This window comes from Bombus pascuorum, chromosome 9 (genome assembly GCF_905332965.1).
Source record: "Bombus pascuorum chromosome 9, iyBomPasc1.1, whole genome shotgun sequence".
Lineage (NCBI taxonomy): Eukaryota > Metazoa > Arthropoda > Insecta > Hymenoptera > Apidae > Bombus > Bombus pascuorum.
The window spans coordinates 7,213,851-7,239,739 of NC_083496.1; the positions used below are offsets into that span (position 1 = coordinate 7,213,851).

General features: G+C 29.8%; 3 protein-coding genes across 5 annotated transcripts; 2 read left to right on the forward strand and 1 right to left on the reverse strand.

The window, feature by feature from the left end:
• Positions 1 to 26: 26 nt before the first annotated feature.
• LOC132910745 (uncharacterized) lies at positions 27 to 19,429 on the forward strand. 3 transcript variants are annotated; one of them, XM_060966703.1, is made up of 7 exons: positions 27 to 176; positions 256 to 408; positions 553 to 789; positions 865 to 1,053; positions 1,149 to 1,701; positions 18,829 to 19,102; positions 19,190 to 19,429. In XM_060966703.1, the coding sequence occupies exons 2-7, from the start codon at positions 372 to 374 to the stop codon at positions 19,295 to 19,297; spliced, it is 1,398 nt and encodes a 465-aa protein (XP_060822686.1). In that variant the 5' UTR covers positions 27 to 176; positions 256 to 371; the 3' UTR covers positions 19,298 to 19,429. The 3 variants fall into 3 exon arrangements, with proteins under 3 accessions (XP_060822686.1, XP_060822684.1, XP_060822685.1); XM_060966701.1 differs by lacking the exons at positions 18,829 to 19,102; positions 19,190 to 19,429 and adding exons at positions 10,438 to 10,711; positions 10,799 to 11,038 and having other exon boundaries at positions 28 to 176; XM_060966702.1 differs by lacking the exons at positions 18,829 to 19,102; positions 19,190 to 19,429 and adding exons at positions 1,775 to 2,048; positions 2,136 to 2,375 and having other exon boundaries at positions 31 to 176.
• LOC132910532 (baculoviral IAP repeat-containing protein 3-like) lies at positions 14,988 to 16,627 on the reverse strand. Its single transcript, XM_060966304.1, has 4 exons — positions 16,423 to 16,627; positions 15,461 to 16,308; positions 15,294 to 15,378; positions 14,988 to 15,175 (listed from the first exon to the last, which is right to left on the reverse strand). The coding sequence occupies exons 1-4, from the start codon at positions 16,625 to 16,627 to the stop codon at positions 14,988 to 14,990; spliced, it is 1,326 nt and encodes a 441-aa protein (XP_060822287.1).
• Positions 19,430 to 21,910: 2,481 nt separating the features above from the next.
• LOC132910781 (ankyrin repeat and SAM domain-containing protein 6-like) lies at positions 21,911 to 22,554 on the forward strand. Its single transcript, XM_060966752.1, has 2 exons — positions 21,911 to 22,227; positions 22,315 to 22,554. Exons 1-2 carry the CDS (start codon positions 22,069 to 22,071, stop codon positions 22,420 to 22,422), a joined length of 267 nt encoding a protein of 88 aa, XP_060822735.1. The 5' UTR covers positions 21,911 to 22,068; the 3' UTR covers positions 22,423 to 22,554.
• Positions 22,555 to 25,889: the final 3,335 nt, after the last annotated feature.

A 25,889-nucleotide genomic window follows, 5' to 3' on the forward strand; every position in this document is an offset into this window, starting at 1 on the left:
AAAAATGAAACAAAATCAAATTTTCGATCGTAATACAATTTTTAAATACGGACACTTTTGTTATTTCATTTAAAACTATTTTTATATTATATAATTGAATTATCTAATTCATAGTAGACAATACATTCCAATACAGGAATTTACAAACAAATCAAACAAAATATAAAACCATATTTGTAGGTCACTTTCAATGTTTAATTCGATAAATGAATACAATAATATGTTAAAGATATATTATTAAATACTGTGTATTAGTACAAATTGGCGTAAATTAAGAATTGGGTAATATATAATAGCATCAATAATAGTTACGGAAGATCAAATTACAAACAAGTTATCATAAAAGAGGAAATTTTTATTCGAAAAAAACTATGGAGAGGGAAGTCATAAAAGCGTTACAAAAAGGGGGTATTAAATTATATGTATAATTATATAACTACATATTATGCAATAATTTATCCTTATGAATATTTAAATCACATGCTATTTTCTTTAGTTTAATACAATTAATTAAGAAAAAGATACATTTGACATTTAGTTTTCGATTTTCAGAATATACGCTGAATAAAGTGAACAGTTACGGAGAAAATTTATTACACTTTAGTGCAGCAAATGGTTGTATTGATATCACAAAAGAAATTTTTCGAAAACATGATTGCTGTCATATTATTGATAGAAAAAATAAATTTGGTTGGACACCATTAATGCTAGCAATTCGCAATAGAAACATTAAAATGGTTAAATATCTTTTACAAAAAAGTGCTAATGTGAATGAATCAACTGATTTAGGTAAACAATTAATGTATTGTGTGAAAATATATAATATTGTTATATTATTAATTCTTTATTTCTGTTCGTTTGTAGGCTTGTCTGTTTTTGGATTGGCAGCTGCAATAAATAAAGAAATGTTTGAAATTATATATGAAGCATGTCCATCAGCACTATTGCATTCTCTAAATGATGATGTTACACCACTTTGCATTGCTGCTATGAAAAATGATAAAAATTTATTTTTTAGATTAATAGAATTAGGATTTAATGTTTCAAAAAGTAGTAAGATATTACATTTTGTTTAAAATTGATACGATAACGATACATAATATTGTTGGCAGAGCTTTTATTCATTTTCACTATCCATTTTCAAATAGATGACTATACTTACTATATGATGAAGCAGTCAATAGTACCAGAAATAAAAAATTTGGCAAAATATTTTAACACAGAAGATTATTGGAATGATAACTCTGATAACATTCTTACCGAAAATGAACCAGATAACAAGGACTGCTTAAATCTTTCCAAATTAGTAAATAAAAATAATAGTAATGAGCCTCCACTAAATGTTCATAAGATACCGATAGTTACATTCGATACTACAATGTGCAATAATGTCAACCGTAACAACAGTGTCATAAAAGATGCAAAAGAACTTTTAAAACCTTGTGCATTAAGTTTGGAGACAAATTATTCAGAAAGTGTTCAGAGTAGTTTAATTTCACCCACCTTGACTTGCAATCTGAACGAACTGTTACCTACTTCTCCAAATATATATTTTACACAAAATAAACATAATGACGAAACTAATTTGAATATAAAAGATGAAACAAAAGATAAACAATTATTCGTAAATGCAGATGAAGATGAAGCAATGCTAACTTGTTCAAAAAGTAGAAAGAACGTAAGCGAACTAGCTTTGCAGAGGTATATTAGTTATTACTCTATATTATATACAAACTAAATATGATATTCTAATTTAACTATATTGTTTGCAAAGATTACAGTCCATTCAGCCACAAGATTTAAATATTCAATACAAAGAAGATCTTGATAGTACTCTTGAATATGTGCCTGAATTTAGTCCATTGCGCCAACAAAATGTTCCTCCAAATATGAATGATGAAAATGTATTTGGAGAAAATACACCAACGCCACCACGTTACAGGACACCTCCAAGAGGAATAATTTTAAATTCAGAAGAAGCAAAAATGTTTGTTTTACTAAAACATTACGGATTAGGTCAATACGTGCCTATATTTCTCCAACAAGAAGTAAATATGTTATCAAATTATGTGTTATATATATATAAGTATATGCATAAAATTTTATTATAAATTAATATTGTAAATTTATTTCAGGTTGACATTGATTTGTTTATGACTTTAACTAATGAAGATTTAATTGAAATTGGTATAAAAAATGAAGCTGACAGGAAAGCTATATTAGAAGTGATAAATAGATCATAAAAAGTCAGCGACGCAAAAAGAATTTATAACCTTTTATTAATTATATCTAATTATATACTATTATTTTATTTGTTATATACTAAAGCTGCTATAATGTATAAATTTAAAAATATAATATGTCATGTTATAGCATGTTAGTATTATTTCTTATACTAACTTAGTACCCTTAAGAACACGTATGATACATTTCTATGTTTCCTTCTAAAGATACATTTACATGCATTTACATACGAAATGACTGTAAAATTGTTGTATTCTCGATGTGTGATTATACTTTATTAATAAGTACACCTCTTTTTGCTCTTGGATCATGTGGAATTTAGACAACCACTCAATTCACTATTCTTCATTTGATCTAACTAATTTGTTTTTGCCATTGTCTCCGCAATGTTGTTTTGATCCTATTTAATAAATTATAGAATGATTATATGTAATTTTTACTTAATCATACAGAATTTAGAAACATAAATATGTGTATACTGGATAAAGATGAGCAGCTATCTTTATCAGATTTAGCTTTTGATAGTTTCTCCTTTAGTGTTAAATGCTTTTCTCTTTGATCTTTTTCTTGCGGTAGCAATATTTAAATAGAGACGATTATAAGCGAAGCATAAACAATGAAAGATAAAATTTTATAATTTACAATTCAAGTAATTACAATTTTTAGGTATATTTGTAAAGGTATATTATTATCTTAGTACCACTTTGATTTTCTTTTACATCCTTGTTGTTTAATTTTGTAATTGTACATTATGAATTTGTAGCACTATTCACGTCTTTTGTCAATCCATCTATATATCTATCAGAAAATTCTAATTGTGAGATAATATTACCCTTTTCCTTAAGATACTTACTTAATCCTCTGTCCTTTGGCGATGCATTACCTGATTTTATACTCAAAGGTTTCCGTATGTAATGGAGAATAGATTTTATTTGCGACTATTGAATAGAAATTATTAAATATTCTGTGTAACTCGCTGTATCAAATGGAGCATATCTTTGGATATCTGTAGCCATTTGTTTACCACAAACTCCCAGTAATTTCATAAGCATATCAGATAAAAAATGTGTAATTGTAGATTCTTTTTCTCTATTTGGAATAATTTTTGAATGGACTACTTGGTACACACGTTTCAGTATATCTAAAAACTTTAGATTTGCAATTGAAAAATTTAATTTCATAAAATAAAATTCCATTATAAAAAATGTGATATAATAGTTGGTGAAAGATAGTCTTCAAATCTGATATATGGAATTTTAAGTATTTCTGCATGAAATTGCAAGTACATTTTCCTTTCTAAAAACTTTTTAATGTTAATATTTTTCACATTATTTTAATATTAGTTATACGAAGAACAAAATTAGATTTTTTATTAAGCCCTATTAGTGTATCTAATTTTAATGCTCTAGATCCTTCTATAAAGTTATAAAAATGTTTTCCTTGAACAAAATAATCATCAACTTTATTCCACAAAGTATCTATCTTAGTTTGTATCGTATACCTAAGACAACTTTTATAAACTTCTTTAGTAATTGATGTTAATCCTTGATACTGACAGAAATAAAAACCAGTTTATCATTGAAATCATATATTTAGAGTCAATAAAGATTTGTATCGTGAACATACGACTATTTTAAAATTTCTCAAAATTTTGCCCAATCTACCAGTTTCAGAAAATTGTTTATGCGTTATAACAAATATATATCTTTCTGTACCCATTACTGGTGAAGCAATAACTTCAGATATTAAATGAATAAGTAATCTAAAATTTTATTGTTAGTAAAATATAAATAAATATGGATGATGAACTTCAACAAAATCAATTTCGCAAATTGCACAATATAGGTTACTCATTTCCGGAAATAAAGCGTACAGAACCGATTGTTCTTTTTTTTTTTTTTTTTTATTAATTAAATTACAAGCATCCATTATATATAATTGCTTGCTATTCTTGATTATTTTATGTTCTCGTAGATCCAATTTATACTAACAATTTTTCAAAAACGTATTTTCGAACGAATAGCCAACATTTGAAGTTCTAAAAGTCGTAGTAGTATTTTAAATATGATTTCTATGAACAGGCTTTATTCTCAATTATCTTAAAATTAAACTTGTATGTGAGACATCTAAATTTTTCATATTTAAAATAAATTTAAAATCTTGTTAAGTAAAGAGACGGCTCTTTTTCTATTACCAACATATTATCTCATTTCGCGGTTACTGAGGAGTTTATATTATGTATATTGGTACGAATCGCTGAACCGCTTTGTTCAATAAAGTGCGCGAAAAATTGAATGTAACTACATATTAAGATGTAAGCGTAGCTTTTTTAATAGAGACTTGCTTGAAATTATCCCTTAGAAAACAAAACGCTTTTTAATAACCTTGCATGGCTGAACGAAAACCTTTTAATTTATTGTGATTTTTAACGACTAAACTTAATGTTTTTCAATAGCGTATTTCCTGCATTTTGAATTCTTATTCACCCCCTGCTACAATACTGGCATCGAATTTTTTAACCAATATATAGATGTATTTGGCATTTCAGTTATGTGAACGTGATTTCAAATTTCGATTCTAAATTGCATATTGATATCGCTAAATATAAGGCCATATTCGTATGTAACATAACGGTTCAGTAGCGTCCAATTATGTTGTATATACGTAACTTCAAACCATTTGAAGTAAACGGCGCGTAATTCAAGTTTCAATACTACGCATAGTGTATTCGGTAAGGAATGAGTTAATTACTATGTACTTACATAAATAGTTATCATAGACACCATGTAGTTCTCCCATAGAATGATAGAGGTGGATAGCGCGTTCTTACAGGTGAGTTGAAGATTATGTTGCAGGACAGAGATAGTGCTCTACGACATACGACCATGGTGCCGAGTGTCGAGGTATTGCACTCTCTCTTAGATTTTTTTTAAGAAACCAAAAATTATTGACCTTTTCTTGCAATTTTTCTAATTTGCTAATTTCGACGTGTAGAATGCGAAAATAGAAGTTTTAAGGCGAGGAATCTACTGGTTTAAAAGTTATGACTATCTAAAGCTGAGCATATTTTGGCTATTTTACTGCCATTTTTACACGTTAATTTGACGTCATATTGCTTCTATCCATCATTCAGTTGGTCCGTACAGATGTACTGAAATTTATGGGAAATTACATAGATTATACAAGTCCGCAAGTATTTACTAACATAACAGCTGGTCTCATGAGTGGCGAGGAGTAAAAAATGGCTCAAACCCAATTCAATCAAAGTTCAAAATCACATTATAAAATGACCGCCAGCTAAGTGTATTTATGTATTCACTGTCAACAGTTCCATTTACTGAACTATAAACTATTTACTGAATTACAAATAGAAATCGAAGTTGTAAAACACCTTGAAAATGCTCAGTTTTACAATCATAAACTTCTAACTAACAAGTTCCTTGCATTAAAACTTCGAGGTTTTGTTAATATAAAAAATACAATTGTCTTTTAATTGGCTTTATTTAACGAATAGAAAACAGGATAACTATGTATAATAAAACAAAATGTAAGTTACGATTTTTATGATTTGAAATATATATATATATATATATATATATGTATAATACAGTTTCATTTTACTAACTAAGAGGAATAAAAGAAAAAACAATTAGTTAGTTGCGGAAAAAGTTAACTTCATTCAGATAAGATAAGATACAGAATTCAATGTTTAATTAAGTAACACTTAAAATAAAAAAAATTAAAACATACAAAGAAGAAATGCATTTAATGAGTTTAATTAAGTAACACTTAAAATAAAAAAAATTAAAACATACAAAGTATTATAATTTTAGTACTATTTCTACAGTAATTAGTAAATAGAAGCATGATATTAAACTAATTAAATACATTTCTTTTTTATAAGTCTCTGATATATACACTTAATTCAATGGTAAATAGTATCACAGATTTTAATGTGTATACGTCATTTTTAAAAAATTGTAAAATATATTCGTATACGAGATATGAATATGCTAATATACATATGTACATAATTATATATATATAAATACATAAATGTACATGCATTAAGTAAAATATACACGACGTAGTGCTTTAATTTCTCTGCCGCAAATTAGGCATTTTCCAAAAGCATGGGAACAATGCTGACATGTGACAAGGTGTCCGCAAGGTATAAATGTTATTATTGCTCCTCGGTCCTTGCAAACTCTACACCTTCGAGCATCTATCAATTTCTTCTTCTCTTCCTCCAGAGCAGCTAAAACAGTAAACAGTATATGGAAATGTAATATATAATAAAATTTATTGTACGTATATGTATTTCATACAAATTAAAGAATGTACGATCTATCTGTTTTTTTATTTTTATTACCTTGTTTCTCAACGAGAGTCATCTCGTTAGTTTCATTTTCACTAGTGGCTTTCTCATGGCTCTCAGCTGTAGTTTGTGCTGATGGCTGAAATAAATATAATGTACACAATTATAAATCGGAATTATTAATTATACATATGGTTGAGGCTGCAAGTTTGTCTACTTACCCCTTCGCAAGTATCATATAACTCTTCGCCTATTACATCATTGACGTATTGCGTCCCTCGTACTGTTAATAGATAACTGCAATTGGGAGATAGCATTGCATGTTGAACCCAAGGTTCTTCTTCTGTTTTCCAATTTCCTATATGAACTCCACAGTGGTAACAGGTGGTAATATCTCTTACTCCGGTATAGTAAAAGCCGGCGTCGGCTAATGCTTCACCTGTCTGTTTCATATATGTAGGCCAATTTGCAAATGAATTTAATCTGGATTGGTAACTAGAGCAATCCAAATTTTCTGGTTTCTTAACTCTTGTTAGTCCCAAACGGCTTAGTTCGGATGTCGTCGGGTTTCGTAAGTACCTTAAAAACCGATGGTCATTAAAATCAAATGAGTCTTTATATTGTAAACCATAGGAGCAAAATATATTTCTATTTCTTCGTTTGGGCCGTAGATATTTATCAGGATCTTGGCCGATTGGTACGTTATTACAGTGTTCTCTACGAACAAATTTGCAGTCTGGAGAATGCATCTCATGAATTGTCATGGGAGTATGTCCCTTTGACCAATGACTTATCTCCAATTGACATTCAAAACACTTTACTATATTCCGTTTGCCTGTATAATAGAATCCTGCTTTAGCAAGACTGGCTGGGTCAATGGAAGATATAGACCAGTTTCGAAAACTCCAACGTCTTGCTGCTTCAAAACGAAAATCGTTATAATTTCTGTGAATACCACGCGACGTGGATGGAACCGGCGATACTGAATCAATCGGTAACGCAGAATCAACCGGCGATACTGGATCAACCGGTAACGCAGAATCAACCGGCGATACTGAAACAGCCGGTAACGCAGAATCAACCGGCGATACTGAAACAGCCGGTAACGCAGAATCACCCGACGAAATTGGATCAATCGACGCATTTGAATCATTTACCGATATCGAAGGAACAGGCAGTGCTTCCTCACGTTCTGAAGATTCTGCATTTTGCTCCCTCAAATATCGTAACTTTATTATACGAATCATTTTATTCAAATAGTTACTTGAAGTGTATTGAAACCTAAAAAAACAAATAAAAGAAATTAAAATATCTAGTAATTGTAACAAGCCGATATTATCGAAGTAATCTCAGTTCCGTGTGTTTTAGCGTAAAAGTTAAAAATTGTCTTTGAAGAATCACAACGATTTTAATTGATATTTGAAGCGTTTGAAGGATCCCGAAACTTTCTATACAATCTACATAAATTCTTTCGCTACGATATTTTTAATTTACATATGGTAAAACGTTTTTAGTTAACTTATTTTAGAGAAATATTATACGCGTACGATTGATCAAACAGAAATATATTACAGACAAAACTTACGAATATGAAATGTTTACGTACTTCTACAACAGCTCACCAACACTTCAAATGGAATCTTGACAAAGTTTGAATATCTTTTTCTTGTATATTTTATATTGTTAAATTTAAACTGCAGTGTCGTACGAACGAACGACGCGCACTAGGCCACGGTTAGACGAATACTGAATATTCAACCTGTTACTAGACCATGGCTATTTTATTAATTATCCCTTCCACATTACTCCTTCATGGCAATATGGCACTGTGCCAAAGTTGTGGACCAATCAATGCCCCGTACTGTACTGTACTGCATTACCATTGGTTGAATAAGCCACGCCTACTGGGTACAGCGCGAGAATGTACTTCTTACTCACTTTCCGAAACGATGCCGTTTTTCAAAGAATTCTTGTTTGCTTTGTTTTTACTTGGCAATATTAACACTTTGTGTAAAATATCAGTAAAAACTGCTACGGAATTTCCATATCGTTATGTTTCATATTTCTCATTCTCGTCAACTTTTAATGGATACATTGTTTCCTCTTTCTGGTGTTCACGGTCCTATTTTAAGGATCGAAGGCAATACTTTAACTAATTGTACACCTGTGTATACGTGGTTACACAGTTTAGTAAAAGGATAATTACGGTCGAAACAGTATTGTCTCAAAGCTCAAGTAATTATTCCGTGTTTAATTTTAATAAATAACACTAGCGTATACACGGCCTCGGTATTAAACACCGCGGGTTATAATAAAATTATTTTTCCAAACAAGTACGCAATTTGTTTAATATGTGAAACATCTCATACAGGGTTTCTGCAGAAAAATTCAATCGTTTGTAACATTTTATATAATTATTTTGAAATAAAGTTCCCGCGCGATGCGAATAATAAGACGCTGTAGCATTGTGTTATGTTACATTTTATCTGTCATATCATATTATATCATATTATATATATATATATATTATATATATATAATATATCGATCTCAAAAATATATCCCCTTTGTCTCTTTTCGCAAATGCTCCTTACGTTTGGCAACAATATACCAATAGTTTGGCACTGAAATTGTTAATTGCGTTTGCACTAGATGATAGTAAAAACGAATATTAAAGCTATTGCTTAAAGCAATACACTTAGCATGAGAAGCAGTGAAATCTTGAAAAATATCGAAAGAAACGTTCTCGTTTGACAAATGCGAAAAAAAATGTCGAGGAAGTAGAATCATTAAAATTGACGATGCCTATGTTTTGTTGATGACAATCCTGAAATTCCTAAAATGAGTGACCATTCTCATTGTTGAATGTCTGTAGCAGGTGTTTATATTCGTGTTCAATGTAGCAGCGCATCTACGGTATCTGTTTATCCTCATTTCGCATGTTTTTCTGATTTTTCTTTATCTTTCTCTAGCATCTTGCATTTTATGCGTCTTAGGCAGCAAAGATCATGAGCTGGAAATCTAAACTGGCTTTTGGTGAGATAAATGTCATGTTGGTATCATAACTAGTTCCTATATCCAGATTTAGTGCAACTGCTAGCGATTCTCTTCTGTTTTTCCCCGTCCGTCAAGTTTCCTTTTATCTGCGTATCCGATGTGTCGTAAATGGCTTTGCAAGGTGGTGAAATACTCAGCATACAAAACTAATTAATCTGTATGAAACAATTAAATATGGAAACCAATGAAAATGAAAAGCAATGTAATAACAGCTTAAAACAGTATCTGCAGAAGGATAACATCCAAGCAAACAACTTGCTATTGAAAGAGTTGTATATGGAAAAATTCAAGGGTTTATTATAAATTGATATAAAAAGATTACTCTGAACAATCTACCCTATTCTATAAATTATTTCAAGAAATGCAAATATAACAGCTGTTTCTTCCATATTTATGTAAAAAGCTATTAGATGAGTTTTCAACTAACCTATACTCTATGATGCCATCATTTTGTTTAACAAAATTTCAGCTGATTAATGTTTTTGTAAATTAAAAATTAAAAAAATATACAAGTATTGCTTAGAAAATGTTTATTTTAGGATTTACTACCACAGTACATTTTTTCACGATATTGTACATTAATATAATCTTTTTGTCTTTTTGTGCAGTTGAGACTTCACGGAGGAATGCAGATCTCTTCTTAAAACACTTATTGGTAAAACCATTACCTTGGAAGTTGAAGTTTTCCACACAATAGAGAATATGGAAGCTAAGAACCAAGAAATAGAAGGTATTATTACCATCAATGCTAGCAATTCGCAATTGATACATATACAAAATAACTAGGATATTCTAATTTAACTATATTGTTTGCAAAGATTACAGTCCATACGGCCACAAGATTTAAATATTCAACACAAAGAAGATCTTGATACTACTCTTGAATATGCGCTTGAATTTAGTCCATTGCGCCAACAAAATGTTCTGCCAAATATGAATGATGAAAATGTATTTGGAGAAAATACACCAACGCCACCACGTTACAGGCCACCTCCAAGAGGAATAATTTTAAATTCAGAAGAAGCAAAAATGTTTGTTTTACTAAAACATTACGGATTAGGTCAATACGTGCCTATATTTCTCCAACAAGAAGTAAATATGTTATCAAATTATGTGTTATATATATATAAGTATATGCATAAAATTTTATTATAAATTAATATTGTAAATTTATTTCAGGTTGACATTGATTTGTTTATGACTTTAACTAATGAAGATTTAATTGAAATTGGTATAAAAAATGAAGCTGACAGGAAAGCTATATTAGAAATGATAAATAGATCATAAAAAATCAGCGACGCAAAAAGAATTTATAACCTTTTATTAATTATATCTAATTATATACTATTATTTTATTTGTTATATACTAAAGCTGCTATAATGTATAAATTTAAAAATATAATATGTCATGTTATAGCATGTTAGTATTATTTCTTATACTAACTTAGTACCCTTAAGAACACGTATGATACATTTCTATGTTTCCTTCTAAAGATACATTTACATGCATTTACATACGAAATGACTGTAAAATTGTTGTATTCTCGATGTGTGATTATACTTTATTAATAAGTACACCTCTTTTTGCTCTTGGATCATGTGGAATTTAGACAACCACTCAATTCACTATTCTTCATTTGATCTAACTAATTTGTTTTTGCCATTGTCTCCGCAATGTTGTTTTGATCCTATTTAATAAATTATAGAATGATTATATGTAATTTTTACTTAATCATACAGAATTTAGAAACATAAATATGTGTATACTGGATAAAGATGAGCAGCTATCTTTATCAGATTTAGCTTTTGATAGTTTCTCCTTTAGTGTTAAATGCTTTTCTCTTTGATCTTTTTCTTGCGGTAGCAATATTTAAATAGAGACGATTATAAGCGAAGCATAAACAATGAAAGATAAAATTTTATAATTTACAATTCAAGTAATTACAATTTTTAGGTATATTTGTAAAGGTATATTATTATCTTAGTACCACTTTGATTTTCTTTTACATCCTTGTTGTTTAATTTTGTAATTGTACATTATGAATTTGTAGCACTATTCACGTCTTTTGTCAATCCATCTATATATCTATCAGAAAATTCTAATTGTGAGATAATATTACCCTTTTCCTTAAGATACTTACTTAATCCTCTGTCCTTTGGCGATGCATTACCTGATTTTATACTCAAAGGTTTCCGTATGTAATGGAGAATAGATTTTATTTGCGACTATTGAATAGAAATTATTAAATATTCTGTGTAACTCGCTGTATCAAATGGAGCATATCTTTGGATATCTGTAGCCATTTGTTTACCACAAACTCCCAGTAATTTCATAAGCATATCAGATAAAAAATGTGTAATTGTAGATTCTTTTTCTCTATTTGGAATAATTTTCGAATGGACTACTTGGTACACACGTTTCAGTATATCTAAAAACTTTAGATTTGCAATTGAAAAATTTAATTTCATAAAATAAAATTCCATTATAAAAAATGTGATATAATAGTTGGTGAAAGATAGTCTTCAAATCTGATATATGGAATTTTAAGTATTTCTGCATGAAATTGCAAGTACATTTTCCTTTCTAAAAACTTTTTAATGTTAATATTTTTCACATTATTTTAATATTAGTTATACGAAGAACAAAATTAGATTTTTTATTAAGCCCTATTAGTGTATCTAATTTTAATGCTCTAGATCCTTCTATAAAGTTATAAAAATGTTTTCCTTGAACAAAATAATCATCAACTTTATTCCACAAAGTATCTATCTTAGTTTGTATCGTATACCTAAGACAACTTTTATAAACTTCTTTAGTAATTGATGTTAATCCTTGATACTGACAGAAATAAAAACCAGTTTATCATTGAAATCATATATTTAGAGTCAATAAAGATTTGTATCGTGAACATACGACTATTTTAAAATTTCTCAAAATTTTGCCCAATCTACCAGTTTCAGAAAATTGTTTATGCGTTATAACAAATATATATCTTTCTGTACCCATTACTGGTGAAGCAATAACTTCAGATATTAAATGAATAAGTAATCTAAAATTTTATTGTTAGTAAAATATAAATAAATATGGATGATGAACTTCAACAAAATCAATTTCGCAAATTGCACAATATAGGTTACTCATTTCCGGAAATAAAGCGTACAGAACCGATTGTTCTTTTTTTTTTTTTTTTTTATTAATTAAATTACAAGCATCCATTATATATAATTGCTTGCTATTCTTGATTATTTTATGTTCTCGTAGATCCAATTTATACTAACAATTTTTCAAAAACGTATTTTCGAACGAATAGCCAACATTTGAAGTTCTAAAAGTCGTAGTAGTATTTTAAATATGATTTCTATGAACAGGCTTTATTCTCAATTATCTTAAAATTAAACTTGTATGTGAGACATCTAAATTTTTCATATTTAAAATAAATTTAAAATCTTGTTAAGTAAAGAGACGGCTCTTTTTCTATTACCAACATATTATCTCATTTCGCGGTTACTGAGGAGTTTATATTATGTATATTGGTACGAATCGCTGAACCGCTTTGTTCAATAAAGTGCGCGAAAAATTGAATGTAACTACATATTAAGATGTAAGCGTAGCTTTTTTAATAGAGACTTGCTTGAAATTATCCCTTAGAAAACAAAACGCTTTTTAATAACCTTGCATGGCTGAACGAAAACCTTTTAATTTATTGTGATTTTTAACGACTAAACTTAATGTTTTTCAATAGCGTATTTCCTGCATTTTGAATTCTTATTCACCCCCTGCTACAATACTGGCATCGAATTTTTTAACCAATATATAGATGTATTTGGCATTTCAGTTATGTGAACGTGATTTCAAATTTCGATTCTAAATTGCATATTGATATCGCTAAATATAAGGCCATATTCGTATGTAACATAACGGTTCAGTAGCGTCCAATTATGTTGTATATACGTAACTTCAAGCCATTTGAAGTAAACGGCGCGTAATTCAAGTTTCAATACTACGCATAGTGTATTCGGTAAGGAATGAGTTAATTACTATGTACTTACATAAATAGTTATCATAGACACCATGTAGTTCTCCCATAGAATGATAGAGGTGGATAGCGCGTTCTTACAGGTGAGTTGAAGATTATGTTGCAGGACAGAGATAGTGCTCTACGACATACGACCATGGTGCCGAGTGTCGAGGTATTGCACTCTCTCTTAGATTTTTTTTAAGAAACCAAAAATTATTGACCTTTTCTTGCAATTTTTCTAATTTGCTAATTTCGACGTGTAGAATGCGAAAATAGAAGTTTTAAGGCGAGGAATCTACTGGTTTAAAAGTTATGACTATCTAAAGCTGAGCATATTTTGGCTATTTTACTGCCATTTTTACACGTTAATTTGACGTCATATTGCTTCTATCCATCATTCAGTTGGTCCGTACAGATGTACTGAAATTTACGGGAAATTACATAGATTATACAAGTCCGCAAGTATTTACTAACATAACAGCTGGTCTCATGAGTGGCGAGGAGTAAAAAATGGCTCAAACCCAATTCAATCAAAGTTCAAAATCACATTATAAAATGACCGCCAGCTAAGTGTATTTATGTATTCACTGTCAACAGTTCCATTTACTGAACTATAAACTATTTACTGAATTACAAATAGAAATCGAAGTTGTAAAACACCTTGAAAATGCTCAGTTTTACAATCATAAACTTCTAACTAACAAGTTCCTTGCATTAAAACTTCGAGGTTTTGTTAATATAAAAAATACAATTGTCTTTTAATTGGCTTTATTTAACGAATAGAAAACAGGATAACTATGTATAATAAAACAAAATGTAAGTTACGATTTTTATGATTTGAAATATATATATATATATATATATATATATATATATATGTATAATACAGTTTCATTTTACTAACTAAGAGGAATAAAAGAAAAAACAATTAGTTAGTTGCGGAAAAAGTTAACTTCATTCAGATAAGATAAGATACAGAATTCAACGTTTAATTAAGTAACACTTAAAATAAAAAAAATTAAAACATACAAAGAAGAAATGCATTTAATGAGTTTAATTAAGTAACACTTAAAATAAAAAAAATTAAAACATACAAAGTATTATAATTTTAGTACTATTTCTACAGTAATTAGTAAATAGAAGCATGATATTAAACTAATTAAATACATTTCTTTTTTATAAGTCTCTGATATATACACTTAATTCAATGGTAAATAGTATCACAGATTTTAATGTGTATACGTCATTTTTAAAAAATTGTAAAATATATTCGTATACGAGATATGAATATGCTAATATACATATGTACATAATTATATAAATATAAATGCATAGATGTGCATGTGTTATTAAAAAAATACACGAATTTGTGCTTCAATTTCTCTGCCGCAAATTAGGCATTGTCCAAAAGCTTGGGAGCAATACTGACATGTGACAAGGTGTCCGCAAGGTATAAATGTCATTATTGCTTCTCGTTCCTTGCAAACTGTACACCTTCGAGCATCTATCAATTTCTTCTTCTCTTCCTCCAGAGCAGCTAAAACAGTAAACAGAATATGGAAATGTAATATATAATAAAATTTATTGTACGTATACGTATTTCATACAAATTAAAGAATGTATGATCTATCTGTGTTTTGATTTTTATTACTTACCTTGTTTCTTAGGGAGAGTCATCTCGATAACTTCATTGTCACTAGTGGCTTTCTCATGGCTCTCAGCTGTAGTTTGTACTGATGGCTGAAATAAATATAATGTACACAATTATAAATCGGAATTATTAATTATACATATGGTTGAGGCTGCAAGTTTGTCTACTTACCCCTTCGCAAGTATCGTATAACTCTTGGCCTGTTGCATCATTGACGTATTGCGTCCCTCGTACTGTTAATAGATAACTGCAACAGGGAGATAGCATTGCATGTTGAACCCAAGGTTCTTCTTCTGTTTTCCAATTTCCTATACCAACTCCACAGTGGTAACAGGTGGTAATATCTCTTACTCCGGTATAGTAAAAGCCGGCGTCGGCTAATGCTTCACCTGTCTGTTTCATATATGTAGGCCAATTTGCAAATGAATTTAATCTGGATTTGTAAGTACTATAATCCAAATTTTTTGGTTCCTTAACACTTGTTAGTCCCAAACGGCTCAATTCGTATGCCGACGGGTTTCGTGCATATCTTAAAAATCGATGGTCATTGAAATCAAATGAGTCTTTATATTGTAAACCATAAGGGCAAGATATGTTTCTATTTCTTCGTTTTCTCCGTAGATATTTATCAGGATCTTGGCCGATTGGTACGTTATTACAGTGTTCTCTACGAACAAATTTGCAGTCTGGAGAATGCATCTCATGAATTGTCATGGGAGTATGTCCCTCTGACCAGTGTCTTATTTCCAACTGACATTCAAAACAACGGACTATGTCCGCTTCTCCCGTATAATACAGCCCTGCAGCTGCAAAACTGGCAGGGTCAATGAAAGATACGGGACAGTTTTGAAAACTTGATCGTCTTGCTGCTTCAAAACGAAAATCGTCATAATTTTCTTGAATGCCGCGCAACGTGGATGGGAACGATGCAATTGGATAATCCAGCGGCATTTGTATCGGGAATGTTGGCGGCATTCCCGACGTCGATGGCATCGGTGATGTTAAATCAATCACCTCGACTGAAAATGCAAAGGATGTTAAATCAATAACAATTACATGAAATTGGATGTCGAAATGAATTATAAATTCATGTCGAATGTCGGGATGTCGAAACATTTTAACTAATTGTATACCTGTGCATGCGGCTAAATCGTCCTCCGATGTTGGCTCAATCGACAAAGTTGAATGAACCGATGAATTTGAATCAATCGTCAAGGTTGAATCAAGCGATGAGTTTAAATCATCGGACAATGTGCCAGGAGCAGGCACTGATTCTTCGTGTTCCGAAGATTCTGAATTTTCTTCCGCCAAATATCGCGATCTCATTACAGGCATCATTTTATATTGTTAAATTTAAACTGCAGTGTCGTACGAACGAACGACGCGCACTAGGCCACGGTTAGACGAATACTGAATATTCAACCTGTTACTAGACCATGGCTATTTTATTAATTATCCCTTCCACATTACTCCTTCATGGCAATATGGCACTGTGCCAAAGTTGTGGACCAATCAATGCCCCGTACTGTACTGTACTGCATTACCATTGGTTGAATAAGCCACGCCTACTGGGTACAGCGCGAGAATGTACTTCTTACTCACTTTCCGAAACGATGCCGTTTTTCAAAGAATTCTTGTTTGCTTTGTTTTTACTTGGCAATATTAACACTTTGTGTAAAATATCAGTAAAAACTGCTACGGAATTTCCATATCGTTATGTTTCATATTTCTCATTCTCGTCAACTTTTAATGGATACATTGTTTCCTCTTTCTGGTGTTCACGGTCCTATTTTAAGGATCGAAGGCAATACTTTAACTAATTGTACACCTGTGTATACGTGGTTACACAGTTTAGTAAAAGGATAATTACGGTCGAAACAGTATTGTCTCAAAGCTCAAGTAATTATTCCGTGTTTAATTTTAATAAATAACACTAGCGTATACACGGCCTCGGTATTAAACACCGCGGGTTATAATAAAATTATTTTTCCAAACAAGTACGCAATTTGTTTAATATGTGAAACATCTCATACAGGGTTTCTGCAGAAAAATTCAATCGTTTGTAACATTTTATATAATTATTTTGAAATAAAGTTCCCGCGCGATGCGAATAATAAGACGCTGTAGCATTGTGTTATGTTACATTTTATCTGTCATATCATATTATATCATATTATATATATATATATATTATATATATATAATATATCGATCTCAAAAATATATCCCCTTTGTCTCTTTTCGCAAATGCTCCTTACGTTTGGCAACAATATACCAATAGTTTGGCACTGAAATTGTTAATTGCGTTTGCACTAGATGATAGTAAAAACGAATATTAAAGCTATTGCTTAAAGCAATACACTTAGCATGAGAAGCAGTGAAATCTTGAAAAATATCGAAAGAAACGTTCTCGTTTGACAAATGCGAAAAAAAATGTCGAGGAAGTAGAATCATTAAAATTGACGATGCCTATGTTTTGTTGATGACAATCCTGAAATTCCTAAAATGAGTGACCATTCTCATTGTTGAATGTCTGTAGCAGGTGTTTATATTCGTGTTCAATGTAGCAGCGCATCTACGGTATCTGTTTATCCTCATTTCGCATGTTTTTCTGATTTTTCTTTATCTTTCTCTAGCATCTTGCATTTTATGCGTCTTAGGCAGCAAAGATCATGAGCTGGAAATCTAAACTGGCTTTTGGTGAGATAAATGTCATGTTGGTATCATAACTAGTTCCTATATCCAGATTTAGTGCAACTGCTAGCGATTCTCTTCTGTTTTTCCCCGTCCGTCAAGTTTCCTTTTATCTGCGTATCCGATGTGTCGTAAATGGCTTTGCAAGGTGGTGAAATACTCAGCATACAAAACTAATTAATCTGTATGAAACAATTAAATATGGAAACCAATGAAAATGAAAAGCAATGTAATAACAGCTTAAAACAGTATCTGCAGAAGGATAACATCCAAGCAAACAACTTGCTATTGAAAGAGTTGTATATGGAAAAATTCAAGGGTTTATTATAAATTGATATAAAAAGATTACTCTGAACAATCTACCCTATTCTATAAATTATTTCAAGAAATGCAAATATAACAGCTGTTTCTTCCATATTTATGTAAAAAGCTATTAGATGAGTTTTCAACTAACCTATACTCTATGATGCCATCATTTTGTTTAACAAAATTTCAGCTGATTAATGTTTTTGTAAATTAAAAATTAAAAAAATATACAAGTATTGCTTAGAAAATGTTTATTTTAGGATTTACTACCACAGTACATTTTTTCACGATATTGTACATTAATATAATCTTTTTGTCTTTTTGTGCAGTTGAGACTTCACGGAGGAATGCAGATCTCTTCTTAAAACACTTATTGGTAAAACCATTACCTTGGAAGTTGAAGTTTTCCACACAATAGAGAATATGGAAGCTAAGAACCAAGAAATAGAAGGTATTATTACCATCAATGCTAGCAATTCGCAATTGATACATATACAAAATAACTAGGATATTCTAATTTAACTATATTGTTTGCAAAGATTACAGTCCATACGGCCACAAGATTTAAATATTCAACACAAAGAAGATCTTGATACTACTCTTGAATATGCGCTTGAATTTAGTCCATTGCGCCAACAAAATGTTCTGCCAAATATGAATGATGAAAATGTATTTGGAGAAAATACACCAACGCCACCACGTTACAGGCCACCTCCAAGAGGAATAATTTTAAATTCAGAAGAAGCAAAAATGTTTGTTTTACTAAAACATTACGGATTAGGTCAATACGTGCCTATATTTCTCCAACAAGAAGTAAATATGTTATCAAATTATGTGTTATATATATATAAGTATATGCATAAAATTTTATTATAAATTAATATTGTAAATTTATTTCAGGTTGACATTGATTTGTTTATGACTTTAACTAATGAAGATTTAATTGAAATTGGTATAAAAAATGAAGCTGACAGGAAAGCTATATTAGAAATGATAAATAGATCATAAAAAATCAGCGACGCAAAAAGAATTTATAACCTTTTATTAATTATATCTAATTATATACTATTATTTTATTTGTTATATACTAAAGCTGCTATAATGTATAAATTTAAAAATATAATATGTCATGTTATAGCATGTTAGTATTATTTCTTATACTAACTTAGTACCCTTAAGAACACGTATGATACATTTCTATTTTTCCTTCTAAAGATACATTTACATGCATTTACATACGAAATGACTGTAAAATTGTTGTATTCTCGATGTGTGATTATACTTTATTAATAAGTACACCTCTTTTTGCTCTTGGATCATGTGGAATTTAGACAACCACTCAATTCACTATTCTTCATTTGATCTAACTAATTTGTTTTTGCCATTGTCTCCGCAATGTTGTTTTGATCCTATTTAATAAATTATAGAATGATTATATGTAATTTTTACTTAATCATACAGAATTTAGAAACATAAATATGTGTATACTGGATAAAGATGAGCAGCTATCTTTATCAGATTTAGCTTTTGATAGTTTCTCCTTTAGTGTTAAATGCTTTTCTCTTTGATCTTTTTCTTGCGGTAGCAATATTTAAATAGAGACGATTATAAGCGAAGCATAAACAATGAAAGATAAAATTTTATAATTTACAATTCAAGTAATTACAATTTTTAGGTATATTTGTAAAGGTATATTATTATCTTAGTACCACTTTGATTTTCTTTTACATCCTTGTTGTTTAATTTTGTAATTGTACATTATGAATTTGTAGCACTATTCACGTCTTTTGTCAATCCATCTATATATCTATCAGAAAATTCTAATTGTGAGATAATATTACCCTTTTCCTTAAGATACTTACTTAATCCTCTGTCCTTTGGCGATGCATTACCTGATTTTATACTCAAAGGTTTCAGTATGTAATGGAGAATAGATTTTATTTGCGACTATTGAATAGAAATTATTAAATATTCTGTGTAACTCGCTGTATCAAATGGAGCATATCTTTGGATATCTGTAGCCATTTGTTTACCACAAACTCCCAGTAATTTCATAAGCATATCAGATAAAAAATGTGTAATTGTAGATTCTTTTTCTCTATTTGGAATAATTTTCGAATGGACTACTTGGTACACACGTTTCAGTATATCTAAAAACTTTAGATTTGCAATTGAAAAATTTAATTTCATAAAATAAAATTCCATTATAAAAAATGTGATATAATAGTTGGTGAAAGATAGTCTTCAAATCTGATATATGGAATTTTAAGTATTTCTGCATGAAATTGCAATATATATAATATATCGATATATAATATATATATATATATATATATATCTCAAAAATATATCCCCTTTGTCTCTTTTCGCAAATGCTCCTTACGTTTGGCAACAATATACCAATAGTTTGGCACTGAAATTGTTAATTGCGTTTGCACTAGATGATAGTAAAAACGAATATTAAAGCTATTGCTTAAAGCAATACACTTAGCATGAGAAGCAGTGAAATCTTGAAAAATATCGAAAGAAACGTTCTCGTTTGACAAATGCGAAAAAAAATGTCGAGGAAGTAGAATCATTAAAATTGACGATGCCTATGTTTTGTTGATGACAATCCTGAAATTCCTAAAATGAGTGACCATTCTCATTGTTGAATGTCTGTAGCAGGTGTTTATATTCGTGTTCAATGTAGCAGCGCATCTACGGTATCTGTTTATCCTCATTTCGCATGTTTTTCTGATTTTTCTTTATCTTTCTCTAGCATCTTGCATTTTATGCGTCTTAGGCAGCAAAGATCATGAGCTGGAAATCTAAACTGGCTTTTGGTGAGATAAATGTCATGTTGGTATCATAACTAGTTCCTATATCCAGATTTAGTGCAACTGCTAGCGATTCTCTTCTGTTTTTCCCCGTCCGTCAAGTTTCCTTTTATCTGCGTATCCGATGTGTCGTAAATGGCTTTGCAAGGTGGTGAAATACTCAGCATACAAAACTAATTAATCTGTATGAAACAATTAAATATGGAAACCAATGAAAATGAAAAGCAATGTAATAACAGCTTAAAACAGTATCTGCAGAAGGATAACATCCAAGCAAACAACTTGCTATTGAAAGAGTTGTATATGGAAAAATTCAAGGGTTTATTATAAATTGATATAAAAAGATTACTCTGAACAATCTACCCTATTCTATAAATTATTTCAAGAAATGCAAATATAACAGCTGTTTCTTCCATATTTATGTAAAAAGCTATTAGATGAGTTTTCAACTAACCTATACTCTATGATGCCATCATTTTGTTTAACAAAATTTCAGCTGATTAATGTTTTTGTAAATTAAAAATTAAAAAAATATACAAGTATTGCTTAGAAAATGTTTATTTTAGGATTTACTACCACAGTACATTTTTTCACGATATTGTACATTAATATAATCTTTTTGTCTTTTTGTGCAGTTGAGACTTCACGGAGGAATGCAGATCTCTTCTTAAAACACTTATTGGTAAAACCATTACCTTGGAAGTTGAAGTTTTCCACACAATAGAGAATATGGAAGCTAAGAACCAAGAAATAGAAGGTATTATTACCATCAATGCTAGCAATTCGCAATTGATACATATACAAAATAACTAGGATATTCTAATTTAACTATATTGTTTGCAAAGATTACAGTCCATACGGCCACAAGATTTAAATATTCAACACAAAGAAGATCTTGATACTACTCTTGAATATGCGCTTGAATTTAGTCCATTGCGCCAACAAAATGTTCTGCCAAATATGAATGATGAAAATGTATTTGGAGAAAATACACCAACGCCACCACGTTACAGGCCACCTCCAAGAGGAATAATTTTAAATTCAGAAGAAGCAAAAATGTTTGTTTTACTAAAACATTACGGATTAGGTCAATACGTGCCTATATTTCTCCAACAAGAAGTAAATATGTTATCAAATTATGTGTTATATATATATAAGTATATGCATAAAATTTTATTATAAATTAATATTGTAAATTTATTTCAGGTTGACATTGATTTGTTTATGACTTTAACTAATGAAGATTTAATTGAAATTGGTATAAAAAATGAAGCTGACAGGAAAGCTATATTAGAAATGATAAATAGATCATAAAAAATCAGCGACGCAAAAAGAATTTATAACCTTTTATTAATTATATCTAATTATATACTATTATTTTATTTGTTATATACTAAAGCTGCTATAATGTATAAATTTAAAAATATAATATGTCATGTTATAGCATGTTAGTATTATTTCTTATACTAACTTAGTACCCTTAAGAACACGTATGATACATTTCTATGTTTCCTTCTAAAGATACATTTACATGCATTTACATACGAAATGACTGTAAAATTGTTGTATTCTCGATGTGTGATTATACTTTATTAATAAGTACACCTCTTTTTGCTCTTGGATCATGTGGAATTTAGACAACCACTCAATTCACTATTCTTCATTTGATCTAACTAATTTGTTTTTGCCATTGTCTCCGCAATGTTGTTTTGATCCTATTTAATAAATTATAGAATGATTATATGTAATTTTTACTTAATCATACAGAATTTAGAAACATAAATATGTGTATACTGGATAAAGATGAGCAGCTATCTTTATCAGATTTAGCTTTTGATAGTTTCTCCTTTAGTGTTAAATGCTTTTCTCTTTGATCTTTTTCTTGCGGTAGCAATATTTAAATAGAGACGATTATAAGCGAAGCATAAACAATGAAAGATAAAATTTTATAATTTACAATTCAAGTAATTACAATTTTTAGGTATATTTGTAAAGGTATATTATTATCTTAGTACCACTTTGATTTTCTTTTACATCCTTGTTGTTTAATTTTGTAATTGTACATTATGAATTTGTAGCACTATTCACGTCTTTTGTCAATCCATCTATATATCTATCAGAAAATTCTAATTGTGAGATAATATTACCCTTTTCCTTAAGATACTTACTTAATCCTCTGTCCTTTGGCGATGCATTACCTGATTTTATACTCAAAGGTTTCCGTATGTAATGGAGAATAGATTTTATTTGCGACTATTGAATAGAAATTATTAAATATTCTGTGTAACTCGCTGTATCAAATGGAGCATATCTTTGGATATCTGTAGCCATTTGTTTACCACAAACTCCCAGTAATTTCATAAGCATATCAGATAAAAAATGTGTAATTGTAGATTCTTTTTCTCTATTTGGAATAATTTTTGAATGGACTACTTGGTACACACGTTTCAGTATATCTAAAAACTTTAGATTTGCAATTGAAAAATTTAATTTCATAAAATAAAATTCCATTATAAAAAATGTGATATAATAGTTGGTGAAAGATAGTCTTCAAATCTGATATATGGAATTTTAAGTATTTCTGCATGAAATTGCAAGTACATTTTCCTTTCTAAAAACTTTTTAATGTTAATATTTTTCACATTATTTTAATATTAGTTATACGAAGAACAAAATTAGATTTTTTATTAAGCCCTATTAGTGTATCTAATTTTAATGCTCTAGATCCTTCTATAAAGTTATAAAAATGTTTTCCTTGAACAAAATAATCATCAACTTTATTCCACAAAGTATCTATCTTAGTTTGTATCGTATACCTAAGACAACTTTTATAAACTTCTTTAGTAATTGATGTTAATCCTTGATACTGACAGAAATAAAAACCAGTTTATCATTGAAATCATATATTTAGAGTCAATAAAGATTTGTATCGTGAACATACGACTATTTTAAAATTTCTCAAAATTTTGCCCAATCTACCAGTTTCAGAAAATTGTTTATGCGTTATAACAAATATATATCTTTCTGTACCCATTACTGGTGAAGCAATAACTTCAGATATTAAATGAATAAGTAATCTAAAATTTTATTGTTAGTAAAATATAAATAAATATGGATGATGAACTTCAACAAAATCAATTTCGCAAATTGCACAATATAGGTTACTCATTTCCGGAAATAAAGCGTACAGAACCGATTGTTCTTTTTTTTTTTTTTTTTTTTATTAATTAAATTACAAGCATCCATTATATATAATTGCTTGCTATTCTTGATTATTTTATGTTCTCGTAGATCCAATTTATACTAACAATTTTTCAAAAACGTATTTTCGAACGAATAGCCAACATTTAAAGTTCTAAAAGTCGTAGTAGTATTTTAAATATGATTTCTATGAACAGGCTTTATTCTCAATTATCTTAAAATTAAACTTGTATGTGAGACATCTAAATTTTTCATATTTAAAATAAATTTAAAATCTTGTTAAGTAAAGAGACGGCTCTTTTTCTATTACCAACATATTATCTCATTTCGCGGTTACTGAGGAGTTTATATTATGTATATTGGTACGAATCGCTGAACCGCTTTGTTCAATAAAGTGCGCGAAAAATTGAATGTAACTACATATTAAGATGTAAGCGTAGCTTTTTTAATAGAGACTTGCTTGAAATTATCCCTTAGAAAACAAAACGCTTTTTAATAACCTTGCATGGCTGAACGAAAACCTTTTAATTTATTGTGATTTTTAACGACTAAACTTAATGTTTTTCAATAGCGTATTTCCTGCATTTTGAATTCTTATTCACCCCCTGCTACAATACTGGCATCGAATTTTTTAACCAATATATAGATGTATTTGGCATTTCAGTTATGTGAACGTGATTTCAAATTTCGATTCTAAATTGCATATTGATATCGCTAAATATAAGGCCATATTCGTATGTAACATAACGGTTCAGTAGCGTCCAATTATGTTGTATATACGTAACTTCAAGCCATTTGAAGTAAACGGCGCGTAATTCAAGTTTCAATACTACGCATAGTGTATTCGGTAAGGAATGAGTTAATTACTATGTACTTACATAAATAGTTATCATAGACACCATGTAGTTCTCCCATAGAATGATAGAGGTGGATAGCGCGTTCTTACAGGTGAGTTGAAGATTATGTTGCAGGACAGAGATAGTGCTCTACGACATACGACCATGGTGCCGAGTGTCGAGGTATTGCACTCTCTCTTAGATTTTTTTTAAGAAACCAAAAATTATTGACCTTTTCTTGCAATTTTTCTAATTTGCTAATTTCGACGTGTAGAATGCGAAAATAGAAGTTTTAAGGCGAGGAATCTACTGGTTTAAAAGTTATGACTATCTAAAGCTGAGCATATTTTGGCTATTTTACTGCCATTTTTACACGTTAATTTGACGTCATATTGCTTCTATCCATCATTCAGTTGGTCCGTACAGATGTACTGAAATTTACGGGAAATTACATAGATTATACAAGTCCGCAAGTATTTACTAACATAACAGCTGGTCTCATGAGTGGCGAGGAGTAAAAAATGGCTCAAACCCAATTCAATCAAAGTTCAAAATCACATTATAAAATGACCGCCAGCTAAGTGTATTTATGTATTCACTGTCAACAGTTCCATTTACTGAACTATAAACTATTTACTGAATTACAAATAGAAATCGAAGTTGTAAAACACCTTGAAAATGCTCAGTTTTACAATCATAAACTTCTAACTAACAAGTTCCTTGCATTAAAACTTCGAGGTTTTG

Coding starts and splice junctions, on each gene's coding strand:
- LOC132910745 (XM_060966703.1), top strand. CDS start 372: ATGGAGAGGGAAGTCATAAAAGCGTTACAAAAAGGGG. Junction 1,054..1,148: donor ATTTAATGTTTCAAAAAGTA/GTAAGATATTAC, acceptor ATTTTCAAATAG/ATGACTATACTTACTATATG. Junction 1,702..18,828: donor AGCGAACTAGCTTTGCAGAG/GTATATTAGTTA, acceptor TTGTTTGCAAAG/ATTACAGTCCATACGGCCAC.
- LOC132910532 (XM_060966304.1), bottom strand. CDS start 16,627: ATGATGCCTGTAATGAGATCGCGATATTTGGCGGAAGAAAATTCAGAA. Junction 16,309..16,422: donor CGATTTAGCCGCATGCACAG/GTATACAATTAG, acceptor TTGCATTTTCAG/TCGAGGTGATTGATTTAACA. Junction 15,379..15,460: donor TATACGATACTTGCGAAGGG/GTAAGTAGACAA, acceptor TATTTATTTCAG/CCATCAGTACAAACTACAGC.
- LOC132910781 (XM_060966752.1), top strand. CDS start 22,069: ATGAATGATGAAAATGTATTTGGAGAAAATACACCAACGCCACCACGT. Junction 22,228..22,314: donor CTATATTTCTCCAACAAGAA/GTAAATATGTTA, acceptor AATTTATTTCAG/GTTGACATTGATTTGTTTAT.